This window comes from Sciurus vulgaris (genome assembly GCF_902686455.1).
Source record: "Sciurus vulgaris genome assembly, chromosome: 2".
In the NCBI taxonomy this organism is placed as follows: Eukaryota; Metazoa; Chordata; class Mammalia; order Rodentia; family Sciuridae; genus Sciurus; species Sciurus vulgaris.
In genome coordinates, this window is record NC_136462.1 from 175,327,376 (window position 1) to 175,349,177 (window position 21,802).

The window sequence follows — 21,802 nt, forward strand, 5'->3', positions numbered from 1 at the left end:
TAATGCATTCGTACTCTCATACATGGAAAAATGGAAGTCAAGACTGACTTGGTGTTACTTGTGTTAAGATGTGAGTGAATCTGGAGATGTAACTTAGAAGTAAAGCACTTGCTTAGCATGCACAATGCACTGGGTTCAATCACCCATACCAGGAAAAAGAAAAAAGATACAAGAGAAATGGCATAGAAAACATTGAGAAAATATCTCTTTACTTTAGCTTTGAGTCCAAATTATAAACTAAAAATAGAGAATTAGTGACTTTGGGGCTGAGGAGATAGCTCAGTTGGTAGAGTGTTTGCCTTGCAAACACAAGGCCCTGGGTTCGATCCTCAGCACCGCAAAAAAAAAAAAAAAAAAAAAAAAGAATTAGTGACTTTGTATGTATGAACATATAAAGAGAAAACTACAGTGATGTAGCAATTTGGTTTGCTCAATTAAGATACTAAAAGGTGTATGGCAGTTTATAGTTTGGACTTTCAAACCATGTAAGTATTTCATGTACTCAAAAATTAAATAAAGCCTGGCACCAAGGTATACACCTATAATCCTAGAGACTGGAGGCTGAGGCTGGAGGATCACAAGTTTGAGATCAACCTTGGCAACTTAGCAAGATCTATCTCAAAATAAAATAAAAAGAGCCAGGGATGTATCACAGCTTGTGAGATCCTGGGTTTGATCCATTACCAAAAGAAAGAAAAAAAAAAAAAAGAAAAGAAAAATTAAATGACTGGGAGTATAGTATGGTATTAGAGCACTTACCTTGTGTGTGTGAAGCACTGGGTTCCAATCCCTAGCACCACCAAAAAAATATACATTAAAAAAAATCAGTATGGGGGGGAATTAAATATAAACCAAAAACATGAATCTATGAGTATATCAAAGTAACAACAACTATGAGAAAGGAATAATTAACTCAGGTAGTTTTTGAACATCATCTTCTGTTGAAACCCTCATTGCAGATAACATCACTGATCCAAGAAGGGAGATTATAAATATGAAATGGGGGAAGGTGAGGAAAACCCTTCAAGTGTTGGATTCGAGTTGGGTACTCAATATAAGTTCATTTAAAAACATTTTTTTCATTATTTTTTTAGGATGTGTATTTCCTAGTTCTTTCCATTGAATAAGACCAGACTAGTAATACTATCGTAGTGATAAACAGCCCTACCTCTGGGTCTTGGTTTCTAAGTACCATTGCCCACTATAAGTTGTCAAGCAAGACTCCTTGGAAAATTGACTGATTGCATGTCTAGAGGAGGGAAAGAACAAGCCTAGCCTGTCCATTTTATGCCAATAAAGCTTGGAAGCACTCGAAGATCAGTGAATGTGTGTTAAAAGGATATGGGAACTGGGTTAAGAAGTTCCTGCAAGTCAAATTTGGGACAAACTGAGGATAATAAATGACAATGATAATAATAGATTGTAATACAGTGATACTAAATGGAGGGAGGTACAGTGAACCAAGAGTCAAATAAATAAGGTTTGACAGAAAATCAGCAGTTGGGGTTGGAGATGTAGCTGAGTAATAACAGTAATTGCCTAGCATGTGTAAGACCCTGAGTTCAATCCCTAACCCCAGAATAAATAAATAGAAGAAGAAAATTTTAAAATCTCCACCTAATACTTGACTTAGGGAAGGATCATCAGTGGGTGCTAACAGCAGTGGGTGAAAGATCATGGAGGAAAACAATATTCACTAGTCCTTACTGTTTAAAGTCACTTCACAGACTACTTAGAAAAATGGGCCTAGTACCTTTATATTGGCAAGGTCTTGTAGACACTGTGTTGACCAAATGATCAAACTTAACAAAACCTATAGTAGGACAAATTGATAAAATGTGCCTCCTGGACATGAGTTAGTAAGAACATCATAACTTCAGAATTAGTCTTCCCCCAAAACGTTTAACCTGAAACTAACCATGAGGAAACTATCAGATAAATCCAAGTTGTAGATATTGGCCAGATTATATTGTTCCATTGTGTTCATGTACAAATATGTAGCAACAGATTTCATCATTAGTACAATTATAATGCTTCAATTAAAAAATGTGGGGGGAACAAAAAAGAACATGTTGTGGGACAAAAGATAACTGGCCAGCCAGGCACAGTGGTGCATGCCTATAATTCCAGTGGCTTAGGAGGCTCAAGCAGGAGGATTGCAAATTTGAGGCCAGCCTCAGCAATTTAGTGAGGCCCTAGGCACTTAGTGAGACCCTGTCTTAAAATGAACAAATAAAAAGGGCTGGGGATATGACTCAGTGGTAAAACATCTCTGGGTTCAATCCCCAGTACCAAAAAAAAAAAAAAAAAAAAAAAAGTTAACACTTTGAACAATAAAGGACTGGAAAAGAACTGTCCCAGATTGAAGGAGAATAAAGATTATAAATGTAATGAGTGATCCTTGATTGAATCTTGAACCCACTTTCTCACAAAAAAAGAAACATTGGAAAACAGATGATTATTGGATCAGCACCTCTTCAATTTTATTGTATATATTAATCTCTTGGAAATCTTGTTAAAATTAATTTCTGATTCAGTAGGTCTGGGTTGGGGCCTGAGGTTTTGCATTTCTAACAAACTCTCCTGTGATATTGCTGCTGGCCATACATAGTACTACATTCCTTGGGTGTGATAAAAGCATTGTGGTTCTATAAGAGAATACCCTTGTTCTTAGAAATGCATGCTAATGTCATGATGCATACAAGAGATTTTCATATGGTTTGATAGAAAAAATTACATGCATGTGTGGGGGTGCGGGAAGGAGGCAAACTGTGCAGGTTACTATTGACAACCCTAATTAACCTGGGTCTTTTCTGTATGTTTTCAAAGGAATGAAGACATTGAGCTGATTCTCTCAGAAAATAGTTTTTCAAGTCCTCAGATGCTGCGATCCCGATATTTAATGTACCCTGGCTGGCAAGTATCATTACAAAGTAGCTAAAATTTCTTCCTAAGCCCAGCAATCTGTTTATTTACAGGGGAAAAAAGAAAGAGAGAATGAAAATATCAGATGTGCTGTACCTATTTGCTGGAGTGGTCTGCCATGTCCCAACAGCTGCTGCTCTTGCTGAGAGCCCAGTGTTCCATGTCTTGAGCTCTAAACTGGGAGCCTTCCTGGATGTTAGATTTTAGGCACCTGTCCTTTAGGCACCAAGCACAACAGGATCCTGTTTCCTCTGACCATTAGTAAGTGTGAGGTGACTGGCATGGAACATTAACAACCTCCCAGGTGAGAGAGTCCCTCCTGAGAGTACAGCCAGTCAGTTCTCTAGTCCCCATCTGACAGGTAGGTTTCCTGCTATTGAGGCCCAGGGCATGTTTTCTGCAAGCTGCCTCACAGCCTAAGATCCTCTGCAGAGGGGAAAGGAGAGAAGAGAGAGTGTACAAAGTCCACCACTGATCATAGTAATGCCAACATGACTTGAGAACTCACTGTGTGCTAGGCCATATTCTAAGACTGCACTCTCCAATGTGGCTGCCACTAGCCATGTGGCTATTTCATATAATACAAATATAAATGAATAAAAACTGAAATTTATAATTCAGTCTCTTAGTCAGACAGCCACATTTCAAGTGTGCCATAACTGCCTGTGGTTAGCAGCTACCGTATCGGACATTGTGGATCCACAACATTTCCATCATTCCAGAAAGTTTGTTGGGCAGTGATGCTCTAAGAGCTTTGTCTGCATTGTGTTGCTTAACCTTTACACCAAACCCACAAAGTGGATTCCATTATTTCCCACATTTTATAGGCAGAGGCAACAAGGAATGAATGACTTGTCTAAAAGTTGTAGTTAGTAAATGAGGGAGCTGGATTGCAAGCCCAGGTGGTCTGACCTCAAAGCCTGTTCTCTAAACCCCTATGCTGCACTTGTTCCTATACAGAATGGGCGGCTCATTTATGCTCTGTTGAAAGTACGGAGAAGACATGTTAGAGCTTTACCAGAATTAATCTCTCATATTTGTCTAGATTATCTTTGTTATCTTTGCTTACTTCTCCCAGGCCTCATCCATGCCCCTTTATCTTCCATATCCCTTAACATCATGAATTGTTTGTACTAAAACTGGTTGTAGTGCTGGGGTTGTGGCTTAGTGGTAACATGCTCACCTATATATTTTAAAAATATATTTTTAAAAACTGATGTACTGTGCTATAAAGAAAAAGTGTGTGGGGTGGGGGAAGCTGGGCATGGTGGCACATACCAAGGATCCCAGTGACTCAGGAGGCTGAAGTAAGAGGATCACAAGTTTGAGGCCAGCCTCAGCAATTTAGCAAAACCCTAACAATTTAAGAGACTGTCTAAAAATAAAAATTAAAATGGGCTGAGAATGCAGCTCAGTGGTAGAATACCCCTCAGTTCAATCCTTAGTACTAATAAAAAATAATTAAAAAAAAAAAAAGAGCAGGGGACATGGTGGTGCACACCTGTAATCCTAGTGGACTGTAATCCTAGTGGTGTAGGAGGCTGAGGCAGGAGGATCATGAGTTCCAAGGCAGCCTCAGTAACTTAGTGAGGTCCTGAGCAATTCTGTGAGACCCTGTCTCTAAATAAAATATTTAAAAGGGCTGGGGATGTGGCTTAGTGGTTAAGGGCCCTTTGGTTCAATTCTTGGTACCAAAATAATAATAATTTTTAAAAATAAGGTAACTAATGTGGTAACTTTACAAGCAAAGGTAATATAGTTACCTTAATAAGGAAACTATACCTTATTTACATTAAGAGAAAGCATTTGCATTGCATGTAGCAGAGGGTTAATACAATATTTGGGAAACTTAGTTAGATATTTAAGAAAAGGACCAGGCTGGGTACCTGTAATCCCAGCAACTCCAGAGACTGAGGCAGGATGATTGCAAGTTCAAGTGAGTCCTTAGTAAGGCCACAGGCAACTTAGTGAGACCCTGTCTTAAAATAAAAAATAAGAAGGACTAGGGATATAGCTCAGTGGTAGGTGCCCCTCAGTTGAATCCAGTCCTAAAAAACAAAAAACAAAAAAAAAAAAAGAAAAAGAACTCAGGCTGTATAGATGTACAGTTCACTTAAGAGCAGTATGAATAGCAGTCATGGAAACAGAATTCAATGTTAATGTAAGGCCCCCAGAAAGGAAACCCCAACTCTGTCCCATGGATGGATGGCAACCCCAATCAACCGCAGGAGGCGTCACTTGATGCAAACCGCAAGAGGTGTTTATTCCAGTGCGCTGGGACCCAACTCGAGGAGTCAAGTTCCTAGCAGAAAATCTTGTAGGTTTATAAAGGCAGAAACCACACATCGGGAGGGGTCACACATGAAAGGGAAAAGGGGGACAAAGCTGCCGGGAAATTTCAAAGGGGGTCTGGGTTTGCTGATAACATACAACATGTTTCACAATGTTTTACAACAGGGCGTAGATTCTGGTCAATAGTTTCGGGTAATCATACTGTTTGAGCACTATCTGGCTATCTGGCTCAATTTACCCTTTTATTCTTTGTTTGGGGCTGTTTCTTGGAACAGCTTTAAGGGCTTTGTTCCCATTCCTGGGAGGGTGACCTTAGGGAGTTGAGATGACTGGGAGGGTGACCTTAGGGAGTTAAGATAACTGGGAGGGTGACCTCAGACAGCTTAAAAAAATGTCCATTCTTTCATTAATAACATTCAGAAATGTAAAATGGTGCCTCATTATTTTGATTGACACTTACTGTAATCAACCAAAAATACTTATAATATTCATCTCCTGAGAAATTGTTGTGAAACTGGTATATAGCCTGCTGCGAGGGGTGGTATATAAATTTTTACTCATGCAATGGTTATATCCTCTGCTGGAGTAATTCCAGTCGTGGGGATTCATTTCAAGGAAATAATTCAAAAGGACTGACAATTCCTTAACTGTGGAAAGAGTGATGGGTACACAGGGCCTTGTTATACTACCATACTTCTGCCTTTGTGTATGTTTGACATTTTCCTTATTAGTTAAGGCTTTTTAATGCTGTGAATATGTCCACATATTCATAAAAAAGCTACATCTCCAGCCCTTTTTATTTTTTATTTTGAGATCATATCTCTCTAAATTACCCAGACTGGCCTCAGATTTGTAATCCTCTTGCCTCAGCCTTTCTAGTAGCTAGGATTATAGGTATGGGACACCATACCCAGCTGACCACTCTCTTAATGAGTCTGAGACAGGCACTGTGTCTGCTGAACTGAGAAAACAGAGCAGAGATGCTCCAGCCTATCAGTTCCTTTTGGAGAAAATATTAATCTACATGTAGAGTTTGTTAAGCTGCCCATAATGAGATGGTAGGGCATGGTTAGAGCTCTGCAGGGGGTGGGAGAGGATCCTGAGCAAGAGCCCCATTGTACTGGAAGGACTCTGAGCCTCAGGTGGATTTGAGAGGTACACATGTGTTTTTACTTCCAAGGAACTGCTAGTCTAGGGAGGGTAAGACCTTTTATCCTTAGGAAGCCCCTATTCTAAAGGTCAGACATAGCCAGGTGCACATGCCTATAATCTCAGTGACTTGGGAAGCAGAGGCCAACCTCAGCAACTTAACCAGACCTTGTCTCAAAATAAAATAAAAGCACTGGGGCTATGGCTCAGTGGTAGAATGCAAAAGTGTAGGGGCAGACACACTTCCCAATCACAAAGTGAAACAGATGTGTACACATTTAAACAAGTGTTTTGTATGTAGAATGGCATACAAGTAAAGGGGATTAAATATTACAGGATAAATGATATACAGTTTATCCAAAGTAGCATATAGCAACACTCAGAGACCCAAGTACTTGTACTTAAATTTTTTTAAACATTTTAAGGTATGAAGGTAAATTCGATTCTGGATCAGTCTTTCCACTGATGGTTCAGATCTGCGTATGGTTTGGCCGTCCCTTGGAGAAGACTCGCTTTGTGGCCAAGTGTAAAGGTGAGACTTGGCTGGGACATCTCCCAGACCCTAGTGAAAAAAGTACACCAGAGTTGCCCTGCTTCCTGGCACCATTTCATTATCCTATGTGCTATCTTCTCACCATTTATGACCAAAAGCAGGCAGAGGAATTTGAGGATCCAAGAATCCCCTATTTCTGATGGTGTGAAGCCATAAAATTTGACCTCTACTCCATTGAAAAAGTTTTTCCATCCCTGGGAATAGTGGCAAAGACCTGAGGAGCAAGAGGGTGGGGATCGAAGCTGTGAACCCTAGACCTGGAGTATAGGGTCCCTCCATAATCCCTAACCATCCCAGATATTCCACCTTTAATGTAACCTCTGCACCCAGGTCGTCACATCTCTGTCCTCTTCCTCCACCAGCAATTCAATCCTCCATCAAGCCAAGTCCCTTCTCTGGAAACATCTACCACATCCTGGGCAAAGTGAAGTTTTCAGGTAACTGGGGGATTGGATTTGGGAGCCCTTCATCATGAAGTGCTTGCAGCTCAGAACATAAGCTCATAGCCTGCAGACCACTGATGCCTCTCTGAATCTCTAACGCCCTCTTCTGGGTCTTCTACCATCAGAGTGCTTTGCCCCAAGGACCCACTTTCCTCAGATTCTCTTGATCCACAGTCAGGGATCACCTTCTTCCCCTGGCTGACCTGCTCACGCCTCTCCTCACAGCTCTTTGACTTTCTGTTGCAGAGACTTGCATCCCACCCTCATTAGCCATCCATGGCCTCCTCCTAGATGTGTCATCAGGAGCTGCCCAGTGCTGATCTCTCTGGCTCCCAATCTGTGTACAACCAAAGTCTTTGAGCCTTCTACTTGCCTTCTCCTCCCTTTTGTTTGGCAGATCCATTCTTCAGCCTTAGACCTCTGCCCTTATGACCTCATAGTCTGTCCTGGACTAGGGGGCAGAAAAGGCCTCAAAACTAGTAGGAATTTGCCAACTCAATGTTGAGAAGGGGGAGAATATCCCCGGTTAAAGGTACAGTATTTGCTGTAGTCCAGAGGCAAGAAAAGGAACATTTCAAACGAAAAGAGTTTACTATGGTTGGAAGCTGGGAGAAGGGAGTGGGGGAGGGCTTCTGCTAGGGGGCCTGCCGCTGTTATGACAGAAGATCCCAACTCAAACCAGGCATGATGATGCATGCCTGCATTCCCAGGTACTTGGGAGGCTGAGGCAGGAGGAAGGATTGCCAAGTTTGACGCCAGCCTTAGCAACTTAGTGAGCGCTGTCTCAAAAAACTAAAATTGGTTTGGGGAGGTAGCACTTGCCTAGCATATACAAAGCCATGAGTTCAGTCCCCAGTACCACCAAAACAAAAAAGAGAGAGAGAGAGAGAGAAAGAAAAACCCCACGTGTCATGTGGTTTAGCATGTGTCAGCTGTTTAGCAAGACGTCAAGAGGTCGGTTAGCAGAGTAAAGCCACTGAGGCCCCAGTTGTGCCCCAGGAGCTCCTCTTTCTTCCATTGTTAACACGTCAACTTGCCCTCAGGTTCCTGCCCCTCATGGTTGCCAGGTAGTGCTGCCAGACACTGCATCCAGCAAATAGAGGTTGGCTCTTCCTGTGGATAACCCCCTCCCCCCAACAGCAGTACTGGGGATCAAACCCAGGGTCTCACATATGCTTGATAAGCATTTTACTACTAAGCTACACCCCCAGCCATTTTTTTATTTTATTTTGAGACAGGGTCTCATTAAGTTGCTGAGACTGGCCTTGAATTTGTGATCCTTCTGCCTCAACCTCCTGAGTAGCTGGGATTATAGGTGTGCACCACCATGCCCACCTCCTATGTGTATCTTTGTGCAGACATCTCTCCTCTTACAGTCTTTCAGAGGCCTCAGGTGAAGAGTCAGTCTCCTCCTCTTCTCACCTACAAGCCTTTTTCCCTCTTATATTACCTTTCCTGATGAATAGTGTCCATCTGATCACCTAAATCAGCCATACCAGAACTTTTGCTTCTTCCTCTCTTACTGCATTTTTTCTAACTTGACATTAGTCACGTCAGCTCTCCCTCCTGTACTTACTTAGGAGTCTGTTCCAAACATCTGCATTGTTACAGTCTTAGTATATTCTTATCATTTCAGTGCAGGGTCTCAGGGACAAACTATATTCTCCTTGCAGACTCTGAAAGGACCATGGAGGTCTGCCACAACACTCTGGCCAACTCTCTGAGCATCATGCCAGTTTTGGATGGACCCACACCACCACCTGACTCGAGAAGTACACCTCAAGACAGTGGGCAACAGGAGTGCTACCTTGTGTTCATTGGCTGTTCCCTGAAGGAAGACAGTCTCAAGGACTGGCTACGGCAGTCAGCTAAGCAGGTGACTTCCAAAGCCCAGATGGACCTATTACAGATGTGCCCAGCATATGCCCCAGGGCTACTACTGGCCCTGAGAAGCCCCTCACCTGCCTCCTCACTGGTCCAAACTTCATGGGCTCAGCCAGCACTTTCAGAGACATTTTGAGAGTGGGAGGAAGTCGCTTGGGACAAACTTTAGGCAGACATAGTATGTCATCTACTTTGAGTCCAGGTTCTCTGAAGGCTTTGTGTGCTAAGCCTCTCAGCACAGCCTCAGAAGTTTGACTTATCCTAGAACTCTTAGAATAGAGTTGGCTGAGGCTTGGGTCTTTTGTAGATGCTCAGTTAGGACCAGTCTTTATATTGAGGTTTAACCCACCTAGATAAACTCTTAAATGGTGCTTGACTGTGGGACTTTGAACTGTGCCTTTGTCAGCACTTTGTCATTGGGGGGTTTAGGGATGAGAATCTGCAGTCAGGACCAGGCCCATTTGCAAAAGTACTGGACTGCTTGCCATTTGTTGTTGTTGTTGTTGTTTCTCCCCCACTGCCTTGCAGGACTCTGTGGTGGGAAAAGTGGTTTCCTTTAGGGATAGGCAGGCAGGATATCATGCACAGGCCAGAACAGCTTATGTGCTTTCTCCTCCACTGAAAACTTCATCATGTATTGAACCCCAGAGCTCTGAGCCCTGACCCACCCATGTGCTCCAGCAGCTTGTTTACAGTGTGTCCCCTCCCTGCATCTCTGCACAGAAGCCTCAGAGAAAAGCTCTGAAGACCAGGGGAATGCTGACTCAGCAGGAGATCAGGAACATCCATGTGAGTGTCCTGTCCCAGTCCTCCCCTCAGTGGCCCAAGGTGGTTCTCCTGGGTTTAAGTAGCTTTTGTCTTTTGGGTCCTTGAGGGAGGGGCTGTTTGTTTGGCATGCTGGAAGTCTTGCTTCTCTCAGGCCACAGAATGAAAAAATCCAGCCTTGCATCCTTAGAGAGGGTGGTGGGCAACCTCTGGTGTGACCTGGGCACAGGATTAAGGAGAGCCAGTACTTGTGGGAGGAGCAGGTAATAGAAGACTTGGACTTGTCACCTTCTTCAAACACCTGCAGAAGACTTCTGTTCAAGATAAACCACAGAGAAACCAACTATGGCCCAGAAAAAAATGGTCCAGATCCAGAGCTTCTCATGGGAAGGTTATGGATTCCCTTGATGGGCCCTTCCCTGCAAAATTCCAAGCTGACCACTGGCCTCTGCCCCAGGCCTTATGCCTGGTGGGGCCTTTTCCTGAGGGATTTGGAAGCAAAAGAGACAGAGTCTAGGTCCTAGGATGGGCTGTGTTACCAGTGCCAGTAATGAGCTGGTGGGTCAGGAGAGTATTCTGGGACTCCAGGACTCCAGTTACATAAATCTAGTTGTACCGTTTCATAACTTAGCTCCTATGGATCTGGACAACCTCCCCAGGGTGCTCTGGGGAGGGCAAGGCACACTCCTGGGGAAGGCAGTCCTTGTAATGTGTGTTCCCCAGAAGCAGACCTTGAACACAGATTGGAATACAGGTAGATAATTTTGGAATTAATTCTAGGAGACACTAAATAGGGAAGTGGGAAGAGTAAGGAGTAGAGCCAAAGAATCAGTACCATAAGAGCTTCATCCCTTAGGGAATTCCAAAGTTCCTCAGGGGACCTGTTATCTGACCTGAGGGTTGCTGGGGTTTTTAATTCCTGTTCATCTTAACATGACAGAATAGACTATCTTACTGGGATAATGGGCCTGTTTGTTTGTAATGAGTGAATGAATGAATGATAGAAAGTGATCAGATAATTCTGACAGGATTCTTTTTTTTCCAACAGGTGAAGCGCCACCTGGACCCCCTACCTGCAGGCTATTTTTACAATGGCACCCAGTTTGTTAACTTCTTTGGTGACAAGACCGATTTTCACCCACGTATCCTTAGGAGCAGCTTGGTTTCCAAGTGCAGACTGAGGCAGTCTGGGAGGTGCAAGCCTGTCTATAAAGCAGGTGTCTGCTAGGGCCAGCATAGCCATGCCACTGGAGCAGGCAGTGTTCTGCAGTCTGAGGGACTGGGGAGACGAGCAAACCACAGGGTTGACCTTTTAGAGTTGTTCAAAATTGGATTTATCAGCTGGGTGCACTGGCATGAGTCTGTAGTATCACCTACTCAGGAGACAAAGGGGTGGAAGGATCACTTGAGACCAGGCTGGACAGCATCTAGAGACCTTGTCTCAGAACAATAACAAAAGTTGAATTTGTCCTTTATTGAGTGATTTTTCATGTTATGCTGTGGGGTACAGTTTGAATGGAGCTGTGGTGACACCCTGAGTTCTTTAGTTATCACATTCATGATTTACAAGTTGGAAATAGTCTGCTAATAACAGTTAATCTGTGAAAGATAAGCAAAAGTAAACTGTGATACTGGAGATCCACTGTGTGCTAATGAAGCCCAAGACTCCATTCTGGGACCTCATAAAGGCCTTGTGCCAACACCTGTCATCTTTTTGTAGCTGTGATGCTACCTGTCAAATACCTCAGTATCCCCCTCCTCACCTGCTTCCTCAGGGCCAGGAAGGTTTCCATGTCCTCCAGACTCAGGGCTTTCTTCCTTAACTAGTTACCAGTCATGGACCAGTTCATGAATGACTATGTAGAAGAAGCAAACCGGGAAATTGAAAGGTACAACCGTGAGCTGGAGCAGCAGGAGTACCATGACCTTTTTGAGCAGAAGTCCTAGAGGAAGCTGGGCCCACACATGCACCAGAGATGGACAAATGGGGTGCCTTAACCCCAGCTCTCCCAGGCACCCTCCTGGAGGAGCTGTCTTTGTCCTCCTTGACTTTTGTTTGCTGCTGGAGTACATGTTGTCATTATTCTCTCTACAGTGCTGAAGGGCATCACCTGCACCACTGATTGGGGGGTGGGGGTGGGGATCCTCAAGAATGAGCAGACAGGACTGCCCACTGTGTGCAGCTGTTGGTTCAGGCCCTCTGGGTCTCTGGTAACAGATTTCTTGAGCTGCTGAGATACCATGTAAAGGGAGAAGCATTTGCATTGCACAGAGGAGCTGCCAGGACTTAGAAGGAACTCTGGTTGCCTGCATCATGGCAGTGCCTGGGGAACAAGACCACTCCAGGCCTCAGGCCTTAGATGCTACCCCAGGAGAACTCTCATCCCCAGTGGGGCCTGCTGCTTCTGCTTAGGTCCTTCCATTAAAGGAACTGGCCCTATTGGCCCTAGGCCTGGTCTATGGGGGAGCAACACAAGACCCGCCCAGGCCAACCCATAGAACCAGCACCTCCAGCTGAGATCCACAGCATGTTGTAAAATGAGAGGATTTCCCTTGTGGACTAAACTGAGGGAAAGGCATGATGTTTTCCAGAAGCGTGTGGCTCTTCAGTTGACGTCAGCAGTCCCCCTGTGATTTGTTTTGAGCTCTCCTGTGGTATCACTTAGTGTCCCAAATTCAGGAACAAGACAAAATCTGTGGCCAAGGCCTGGTGACACTGGCTTCCTGTCCAGGGGAGCATCCTGCAAGTAGTTAAGACTTAAGCCCAGGGTCTGATCACTTGTGGGGCATCAGTCTCCAGCACCCAGCCTTCCCCTAGCCTTACCAGGGAAGGTCTGCTTTTCAGCCACAAACTTCAGGAAACTCATGCCCCACAAGTATTGTTTCTTAACCTTGGGTTTGCTTGGCTCCAGAGGATCAGAAATGTCAAAGAATTCCAATACTCAGAGTTAAAATTCCTTCCAGTGGCTTTGTTTTCAGATGAACTGTAAAGCAAAGGAGAATTAATTTGTGTTCCATGTCTGACCTTCATAATTCGTGTGGGAGACAGGAGGTCACAGGCACTGATTTAGGTGATATCTGTTAGGACTTCAGCACCTCAGCTGCCTGAGTTGTAAATGTTTTCTGAATTTCATGTTTTTTTGCATGCCTTAGAAAGAAGCACATAGGCGAAACCAGCATAGTTTCCTGTAATGTAGAGGGGTTTTTGGGAAAGACCCTTGGTGCAGAGGAGAGCCAGGATGGAGCACATGGGTCTGTGTGTGGTCACACAGTGGCCTGCATGCAAATAGCAAAGCAGTTATCAAAGTCTTATCAGTGAAATATACTGGTATTAGAGAAAAACAATTTATACTTGAAACCAAATGAATAAATTACAAATACCATTGAATGAGAAATCTTGCATTAAGAAATGCTCCTGAAATTCAGACCCATGTGCTCCAGTCCTAGCTCCAAGAGCCAGTGATGACAAGGGCTCCTTTGTGGAGCCCAAGCCTGGGAGCCCTGACTTCTGGCTGGCCAGAATTCAGGGTCCACAAAGGGCCTGCCTCTGCTTCAGAATCAATAACATAGATCTTAAGTGCAATTGATTAATAAGCAATGAGTTACTGTAGCTTCCTTTAGCTCTACCGAGCTCTTTTTAAAAACTCAAACTTGAGCAGCCTTAGAAAAGGGAAGGGGGTGGGGTTGGGGTGAACCACAGGCCATTTCATTTCCTCCAGGGGGTTGCTGTGAAGTTTTCAGTGGAAGCTCTAGATGTAGGAGCGTGAGCCATTTCCTGGCTGCCCTGGCCTGGCAGTCTGGCTGCTGCACAAGAGTTTTTAAAGGGGGATCGGAGCCCACCCATGAAAGTGGGCCTCTCACCACGTGGGGCTGCACTACATGGTGATATTGGTTTCTGACCATTGTCCATAGAAATGCTCTCTCACCAACCTGCCCCACTGTCCCCGTTCCTCTCTTTGTAGAGGGAAAACTGTGATTACCTCAACATGAATACGAAACTGTGATTGAAAAAAGGCAAAACATTAAGAGAAGTATCAAAGCCAAAAAAGGCAAAACTGGCTAAGGCCTCTAAAGACACTCCCAAGCCTGCTTGGGAGTGAGAAAGGGCACACTGGTGAAAGGGCATTCCTGGGCACACTCGCTGTGCCCCTGGTGAAGGGCACAGTAGTGGCACACTGTGAGCTTTTTGAGGACTGGGGCTGGGAGCATGTAAGCCTCTTGTTCTGACTGTGGAGTTTAATATCCACTTTATCTTATGGGTCAGGGAGCAGGGTCATAGGCTGTCTCCAGAGAAAAGGCCATGACACTGTGTTTTAGTTTTTGATCTTAGAAGTGGATACCAGGGACCCAGCAAAGACAGGAGATTCAGTTCCCAGGAACAGGCAGAAGTCCTCCAAGGGCTTACATGCTTTTGGTCAACTTACCTGTTAGCAGCTTCAGTTTTTATATCACCAGAGTGAGTGGAAAAATGGTGAAGTCACTGAAGTTATGGTTTATTTTCCTTTTTTTTTTTTTAACCCCCCCCCCTTTCTCTCTATAATTGAAAGGAGGAGGTAGAAATTGGAGAAGATGGATCACCCTAGGAGGGGGCCACAGGCAAGAGTTTAGTTGGCCCTGCTGATCCCTGGGGTTCTCTGACCTGAAGCCTGGATGGCCCTTCAGGTGTGATACAAAGTTCTCTCCTAAATTCTTATTAGGATTTTGGAGAATTTTTGCACAGTAATAAGCTCTGGGTTGCTCTTTGGGCTTCTCAAAAGGGAAAAGTTCAACTCAAAAGATTGTAAACTATGAAGTATTGCAGCCATGTTGCTGACTAGTTGGATAGATGTACCTCAAAAAGTAGGTGAGAAATGGCTTCCTCATTGTCCCAGGTGACATACTAATGACATAAGAGCTCACTTACGTGCCAAAATTCACTTTTATACTAGTTTTTCAGTGCTTTAATATTTGTAACTTAAATTTTAAAGCTCATATTTACAAACACTACTGTAACTTCAGTGAAACTGAATTGTGTGATTGAAGCTTTTTGCTTATTATAATATTTATTACACTACTTAATTCAGTAAATATATAAAAGTAGTCTTCAATTTATTTTTATATTATTTTACATGTTTTTACCTGCAGTTGTGTATGTGAATTTACCTTGGTAATTAAGATGTAATGCTAAAGACCAATAAACTATCACTGAACAAGCAAGCCTTCCCATTGTTGCCTAGCATGTAAACTGTCTCAAGGGGTCCCTGGGATAAGGTTGAGAAGGCACACCCCTGGGGTCTGAGGACCTTCTGTCAGTCTAGCTGAGACTCCCTTTTGCTGGGGCTGGGGCTCGCTTTTCTCTCCCCAGTCCTCAGGTACCCGTGGAGGACAGAATTCATACAAAGAAACTGCCCTGGTTTGCAGGTGGGCACTTGGGGAGTCCCAAAAGCTAGATAGGGGCTCAGGAAAGCCCACTGACCCAGAGAAGAGCCATCCCACCTTTACTTCCCAGATGCCTCACCCTCCATGTTTTTGGTGGTTGTTTTGTTTTTTTCCTTTCTTTTGGGGGGTGTTGGGGATGGAACCCAGGGCCTCACATGTACTAGGCAAGAGCTGTACCACTGAGCTGCACCTGCAGCCTCTTGCCCTGTCTTTGGCACACTGTGGGGCTCATTTCTGCCCAGTAAAAGCTATGTGAGGTGGCCCCTTGGTCCCACTTTATAAAATAGGGTGGCTGAGGCACAAATGGGTCCAGTAACTAGCACAGGTGGCAGAACCCTCGCAGTGCTTAGATCTGAAGCAGAGCCTTGGAATCTCAAGTTCTCAGAGGTTGGCTGAAGCCCTCAGCACTAGCAGAAGGAATACATATGCAGGAACTTGAGGGCAGCCCAGGTCCCACTCACCAGGCATCCACTGCAGGTGGTTCAGACCTCCCTCTGTTTACCCCCCACACTGACGGTCCAGTACCTGTGGGGAAAAGGGCTGATCTGGGAGGACACCCACCCCAGGCAGCCTGGTCCATAAAGAGCTTGCTTCCTGTTACACACACACTGGCCCAGGGTAAGGGGAAGTGCCCCATGGACAAATCTGGGTACTGGCCCAAAGAGGAAGGCGCAGCTCCACAGGCATCTTCCTGAAACAGTTGGGATGATGGTCAGAGTTCTCTGAGATCAATTAGACATGTGCAAGCCAAATGCAACACTGCATGGGAGGGCCTGAGAGAGGAGGTAGGTGACCGCACCGTCACCCTCCCCAAGTCCCTTTCCCCAGGAGCCTCCTGCTTTCTATTCTGCAGTCTTGAGCTCCTGTGCTTTCACTTCTGCCAAACCTCCAGGGCCTGGGAATGAACCTCCAAGAATTGCCAGGGAGTTGTCAGGGGAGATAGTAAATGTCCAAGGGCTTCCTGACTGGGTGAGCTTTGAGGGCCAGGGACACTTCTGAAGGTTAGTAAATGGAGAGTGAAGGGGGCCCTTCTTCCACCTGGATCCCACGTGGGGACAGAGGACAACTGAAACTTGAGGGCTGTTTGACAGTAGAATGGAGCCCCAGAATCAGGGAATCCTTGGTGGTACAGACTTGTGGAAAGTGTGATTTAGAGCAGAATTTCATGTGGAGCTGCTAATAATTGACAGGGCTCTCTGAGGAGCACAGAGAAATAGTGATATATAATTTCTATCACACAGTGTTGGGGACAGTCAAGCCCAGAGACAGTATAACCATACATCCTACTTCCAGTCCATGACAAGAAGGAATAACTTGATTACCAAAAACAGAGTCCAAAATAAAACCAGCTTCAAGTTCATCTGGACCTGGGTTCTCAGATGGCATCAGGTTCCTCACTTCATCCTTGGTGGCCTTACTCTCCCCTAGCAATAAGCATCTTCTATGCCACCAGCAGCCACCAGCAGCCCCAACACCTCCAAAGACAACACCCTTTCTTCTTCAGGGTCATCCACAAAGTCTGGGGTCCCGTTCCAAACCCTGAACCCTCACAATGCACAGGAAAAATGGAATAGTCTAGTTAGGCATGGTGGTGCACACCTGTCATCCCAGCAACTCTGGAGGCTGAGGCAGGAGGACCACAAGTTTGAGGCCAGTCTCAGCAACTTAGCAAAACTGTCTCCAAATACAAATGGCTGGGGTAAAGTGCCCCTGGAATCCCTAGTACCAAAAATAAATAGAAATAAAATTTAAAAATGGAATATTCTTTGTGTGTGGGAGAGTACTGGGGATGAAACTCAGGGGCACTCAACTGCTGAGCTACACCCAGTACTTTTTACTTACTTGTTTTATTCTGTGGTACTGGAGAGTGAACCCAGGGGCATTTTAACATCAAGCTACATCAGACCTTTTAAAAATTTTCTTGCCTGGTGGTGCATATTTGTAATCCCAGCAACTAGGGAGGCTGAGGCAGGAGGATTGCAGGTTCAAAACCAGTCTCAGCAATTCTGCGAGACCCTGTCTCAAAAAGTAAAGTGCTGGGGATATGGCTCAGTGGTAAAGTGCCAACCCCCAGTACCAAAAAAAGGCACCCTCCTGGCCCCCCAAAAATTTAAAATTTGAGGCAAGATCTCACTAAGTTGCCCAGGTTGGCCTCAAACATGTGATCCTCCTGCCTCAGCCTCCTGAATAGCTGAGATTACAAGTGCGGGCCACCATGCCTAACATGAGCTTTCTATTACTTAATAAATATTTTCAACCAGGTGTGGTGATACACACTTGTAATTCCAGCTACTTGGGACACTGAGGCAAGAAGATCTCAAGTATGTGGCCAGCCTTGGAAACTTAGAGCCTTTCTGAAAATTAAAAGGACTGGGCATTTTGTTCAGTGGTAGTACCCTCCTGGTTCAATTCTCAGTCCCATTAAAATAAATCAGAGGAAAAGTCCTGTAGACTAATGTAGGGAATGGGCTACTGCTCAGCATTGAAGGAGGTATGCAGTGGACCAACCAGGGAACCATTTTAAAGGAACAATTGCCAAGACAAAGTGACTAAGTAGACAAGAACCAAGGAGATGACCTGGAGGTAAAAGTGGAAAAAGCCCAAGTGGAAAAAAACTCAATGATTTGAAACAATTCCAAAAGCTGTTTGTTTCATTCTCTAAAAATTTGAAGAAAAATAAATTTGTTTATTCACCAATTATTCCTGTTTTTCCCAGGCCTCTGCACTGCTCAACTGGTCAGCTAAAAATTACATGAGAGTAAATTTTATGTCAAACTAATAAATGGCTACAAATCTGTAAAAAAAAAAAAAATTAACCAATTGCAGTATGAATGTATTTCTATTTTATTCTACAATTGCCACTGTTTTTCCTGCACCGATTTTTTTCCTCTCTCCTCCTGGTTTCACATTGTTAAGAAACATTTACTCTGAAATTTAATGCCTGGATGAATGTACAAATAATAGAGAAATAAGGACAACAGGAACAGGAAAGATGTCTTGATAAGAAAGATTATTTCAGTTTGAGACTAATATTCATGGAATTTTCTAGCTAAAAGACTCCATTTCCACTTCTTTGTTTTGTAAATGAAGTAATCCCAAAACCCAAAGAAGCAGAAGGTCTTACCTGAGAGGATTGCCCTGGGCAACAACCCCTTCCTGTTTCGTGCCCCCTGGAGCTGCGCTGGTGAGAAGTGGAATCTGGAGTGGCTCCTCGGGCAGCTCCACCTCTGGATGGTGAGTTGCAGGCTCCAGGGCACGATGGGACCAGTGAGGTGAGCCATGGTGAGCAGGATAATATGGGGCCCAGGAGGGCAAGGATAACCAAGAGGTGACAGGCCACCCAAAGGACTTAAGGGCCACCAGTTGCAATTCCTCGTGTCAGGTAATGGGATTTCAGTAAGAAAAGGCCTAGGGGTAGGTGCAAGGTAGGAAGTTTGAGCCTAGCCCTGTAGCATTTGTCCTAAGACCTGTTGGGTGAAAGTAAGTCAGGCCTTGGTTGAATCTGTCCACCAGATGTGGGGATTGAACCCAGAATCTCATGCTTGTGAGGCAAGCACTCTACCAACTGAGCCATATCCCCAGCCCTACCAGATGTTCCTTGAAGGAAAAGCTGAGCTGTGGAGCTGAAACCCAGATCAGAAGGCAGAAAGGCAGAACCGTCCTGCCCTGTGGTCTGCTGGCTTGATTGAATCAGTGAGCTGAGAGTCCTTAGACTCCTGCTGAATTGTCAGGAAGTATGGATTGGGGGAGAGGGGACAGAGGGATGTCATCCTGAGGGGAGCAGGACCCTATTGGTCAAGAGAGAATGGAAGTCAGTGGAGGCTCTGTTCTCCTCTCCATCCCTCTCAGCATTACTAATTACATCCAGTCTCATGCTGAGCTTCCATGGATCAAAAGTAAAAGCTGAAGGGATGGGAGAAGGCATGGGGGAGGACAGTCTAAACACAGTGTAATGTACAAAGCTGTTCTCCCCGCCTCCCAACTACTGTCAGTCTGTGAACATCCTAGCTAGCTATTGGTTCATCAGTCAGCTTGCAAGTATCCTTCTCCGTTATTGGTCCCGTTAGCCCGGCAGGATTCTTAAAGATAGCTTCACCGCCATCTTTTCTCTCTTGCTTTTCTCTCCCCCTGACTCTCTTTCTCCTCCTTGCTTTCCACTCTCTAGCGCGCGCCCTTTCTCTTTCCTTTCTCTTTTCCCCTCATTTTCTCTCTTACCCTGCAGGGAAACGCTCTGTTTGCTTAATAAACTCCCTTATGTGATTTCCCGTGTCCGGCGTGGTTTTCGTGGGATTCCTTACACACAGAATTTGGAAGTGAACAGGAGACTTGAATGGCTGGTGAGGTCCACTTGTACAACCAGGAAGTATCAGGATGTTGATTCAGTGGACAGGTGAACCCAGTCCCTGGGCCTGTTACAGACCTGGGTGTGTAGCTTCCGCAAGTAAATTAACCATTAGAGATGACAGGTCCTCACCCAGAAGGAGAGTCCGGAACGGCATCTCTCCTCCCAGGAATAGCAATGCAGGCCATGCAGTTGCAGCTGCAGCTCGTGAAGGGCTGTGAGGGGCTGAGAATTAACTCAAGGCAGTGGGAATCCCAGTGAAGAGCTGCTGGCTTAGAGGCTTGGTCAGGGTTCAAGAAGAGCAAGAGCCACCGAGATACGACAGGCATGAGGTAGAAATGAAAGAACTCAGGAAAGTCTGGGGTGAAAGCAAGGAAGCAGGAGGAATCAGGAGTTTCTGCCTGGGGCACCCACTGGGCAAGGCTGGATATGGATATCTCCATATCCATAGCAATAAACCCCCAAGGAGATATCCATCAACCTTCAAAATGTCACAGGTTTATCGAGCACCTACTACACCAGGTGCTGTACTGTTAAAGGACAAACAGTCCTACTCTCAGGGTGCTCACGTGGGGCTGGGGCAATATAGTAGGAAGAATGAAGAACTTCAGAGTTTGGGGCCATGAGGATCTGTGAAAGAAGGAAAGCAGAAAAGTACTTTAGCTAGAATGATCAGGAAAGGTCCCTAGGATCCGAAAGGTGAAATAAGCCATGGTAAGAGCCAAGGATTATGGAGGCCTACAGCAGGTAAGAGCTAGTCATGGTCAAAAGACCAGCCGACAACCATTGAAGCTGCAGTGGTGTACCCCTGGGAAAAGGAGGTATACAGTGATTTACGGGAATAGGCAGAAGCCAGATTTTACAGTAGCCCCGCCTCCATAGGTCACAACATGCATTTCATTAGCCATCTGGTAAGTATAAGGTATGGGGCAAGCAGGCTATGGCATGTGAAAGTCAGGAGCTCAGTGACAGGAAATAGGAAAATGGGTGCTAATTGGTGGAAAGCCAATGGGAGCAGGGGGAGGAGGCACTAGTCAGAAGGTGAGATGATGGCCAAGCTGGAAGTATAAGTGAGCAAATTCAGTTTGTTTAAAAAAATTTTTTTTGGTTGTTGTTGTAGATGGACAGATGCCTTTATTTTATTTGTTTATTTTTATGTGGTGCTAAGAATTGAACCCAGTGCCTCACACATGCTAGGCAAACCCTCTGCCACTGAGCTACAGCCCCAGCCCACAAATTCAGTTTTGAAGGTAAAAGCAACAACATTGCTGGTGGTTTCCATGTGGATGGACGGGGCGATTCTCTGGTCTGGAGCAGTTAGCTGGGTGGTAGATTCAGGAGTCCTATTCTGCATGAATTTCATTTGGTTTGCATATTAACCATTCAGGTATTTTGGGGGAATGGGGCAAGCAGGCTGTGGCACATGGAAGTCAGCGACAGGAGATAGAAATATGACAAACAGCCATGACTGGTAGAGAGCCAGGGGTGAAGGTAAATGTGGGCAGGCTCTCAGAGGCAGCAAAGTAAAATGCTGCAACATGGTGCTGTTATGGGAGGGGCAAGGAAGCTGAAGAAAGGTGACCTTGGAGAGCAGGTTACATGGTGGAGGGTTGAAAAGTAGGGAAATTGGCTAACTGGAGAAGTTCGCTCTAAATTACAGCTGAGGAATGGGTGGTAGCTGGAAGGGAAAGGAGTTCCAGGGAGTGAGGTTTTTCTGTTTGTTTTTCCAGTATGGGGAGGGGGCAAGGAGTGTTTTTTTTTTTTTCGTTTTGTTTTGTTTCTGTGGTACTAAGAATGAACCCAAGGGCCTCACACATGCTAGGCAAGTACTGAGCTACATCCCCAGTCTCCCCGCTTTATTTTATTATTATTTTTTTAACGTGAGACAAGGTCTTGCTAAGTTGCCAAGGCTGACCTGGAATTTCCTGATGCCTGGAACCTCCTACCCCAGACTCCCAGGTAGCTGGGAGTACAGGCCATGCCCAGCATGTTTTGCTATTTCAATGAGATACTATACCATTACTTCTGAAT

The 21,802-nt window shown here is 44.9% G+C and overlaps 1 protein-coding gene across 2 annotated transcripts in view; it reads left to right on the top strand.

The window, feature by feature from the left end:
• DNAAF9 (dynein axonemal assembly factor 9) overlaps positions 1-15,207 on the top strand; it is a 139,253-nt gene extending 124,046 nt beyond the window's left edge. For both annotated transcript variants that reach the window (XM_079129142.1, XM_079129141.1), the window contains exons 31-37: positions 2,830-2,916; positions 6,792-6,898; positions 7,282-7,356; positions 9,036-9,238; positions 9,970-10,035; positions 11,060-11,153; positions 11,846-15,207. In XM_079129142.1, the coding sequence (XP_078985268.1) occupies positions 2,830-2,916; positions 6,792-6,898; positions 7,282-7,356; positions 9,036-9,238; positions 9,970-10,035; positions 11,060-11,153; positions 11,846-11,958 (745 nt within the window). In that variant the 3' untranslated portion in view covers positions 11,959-15,207. The remainder of the gene's footprint in view (positions 1-2,829; positions 2,917-6,791; positions 6,899-7,281; positions 7,357-9,035; positions 9,239-9,969; positions 10,036-11,059; positions 11,154-11,845) is intronic.
• Positions 15,208-21,802: the final 6,595 nt, after the last annotated feature.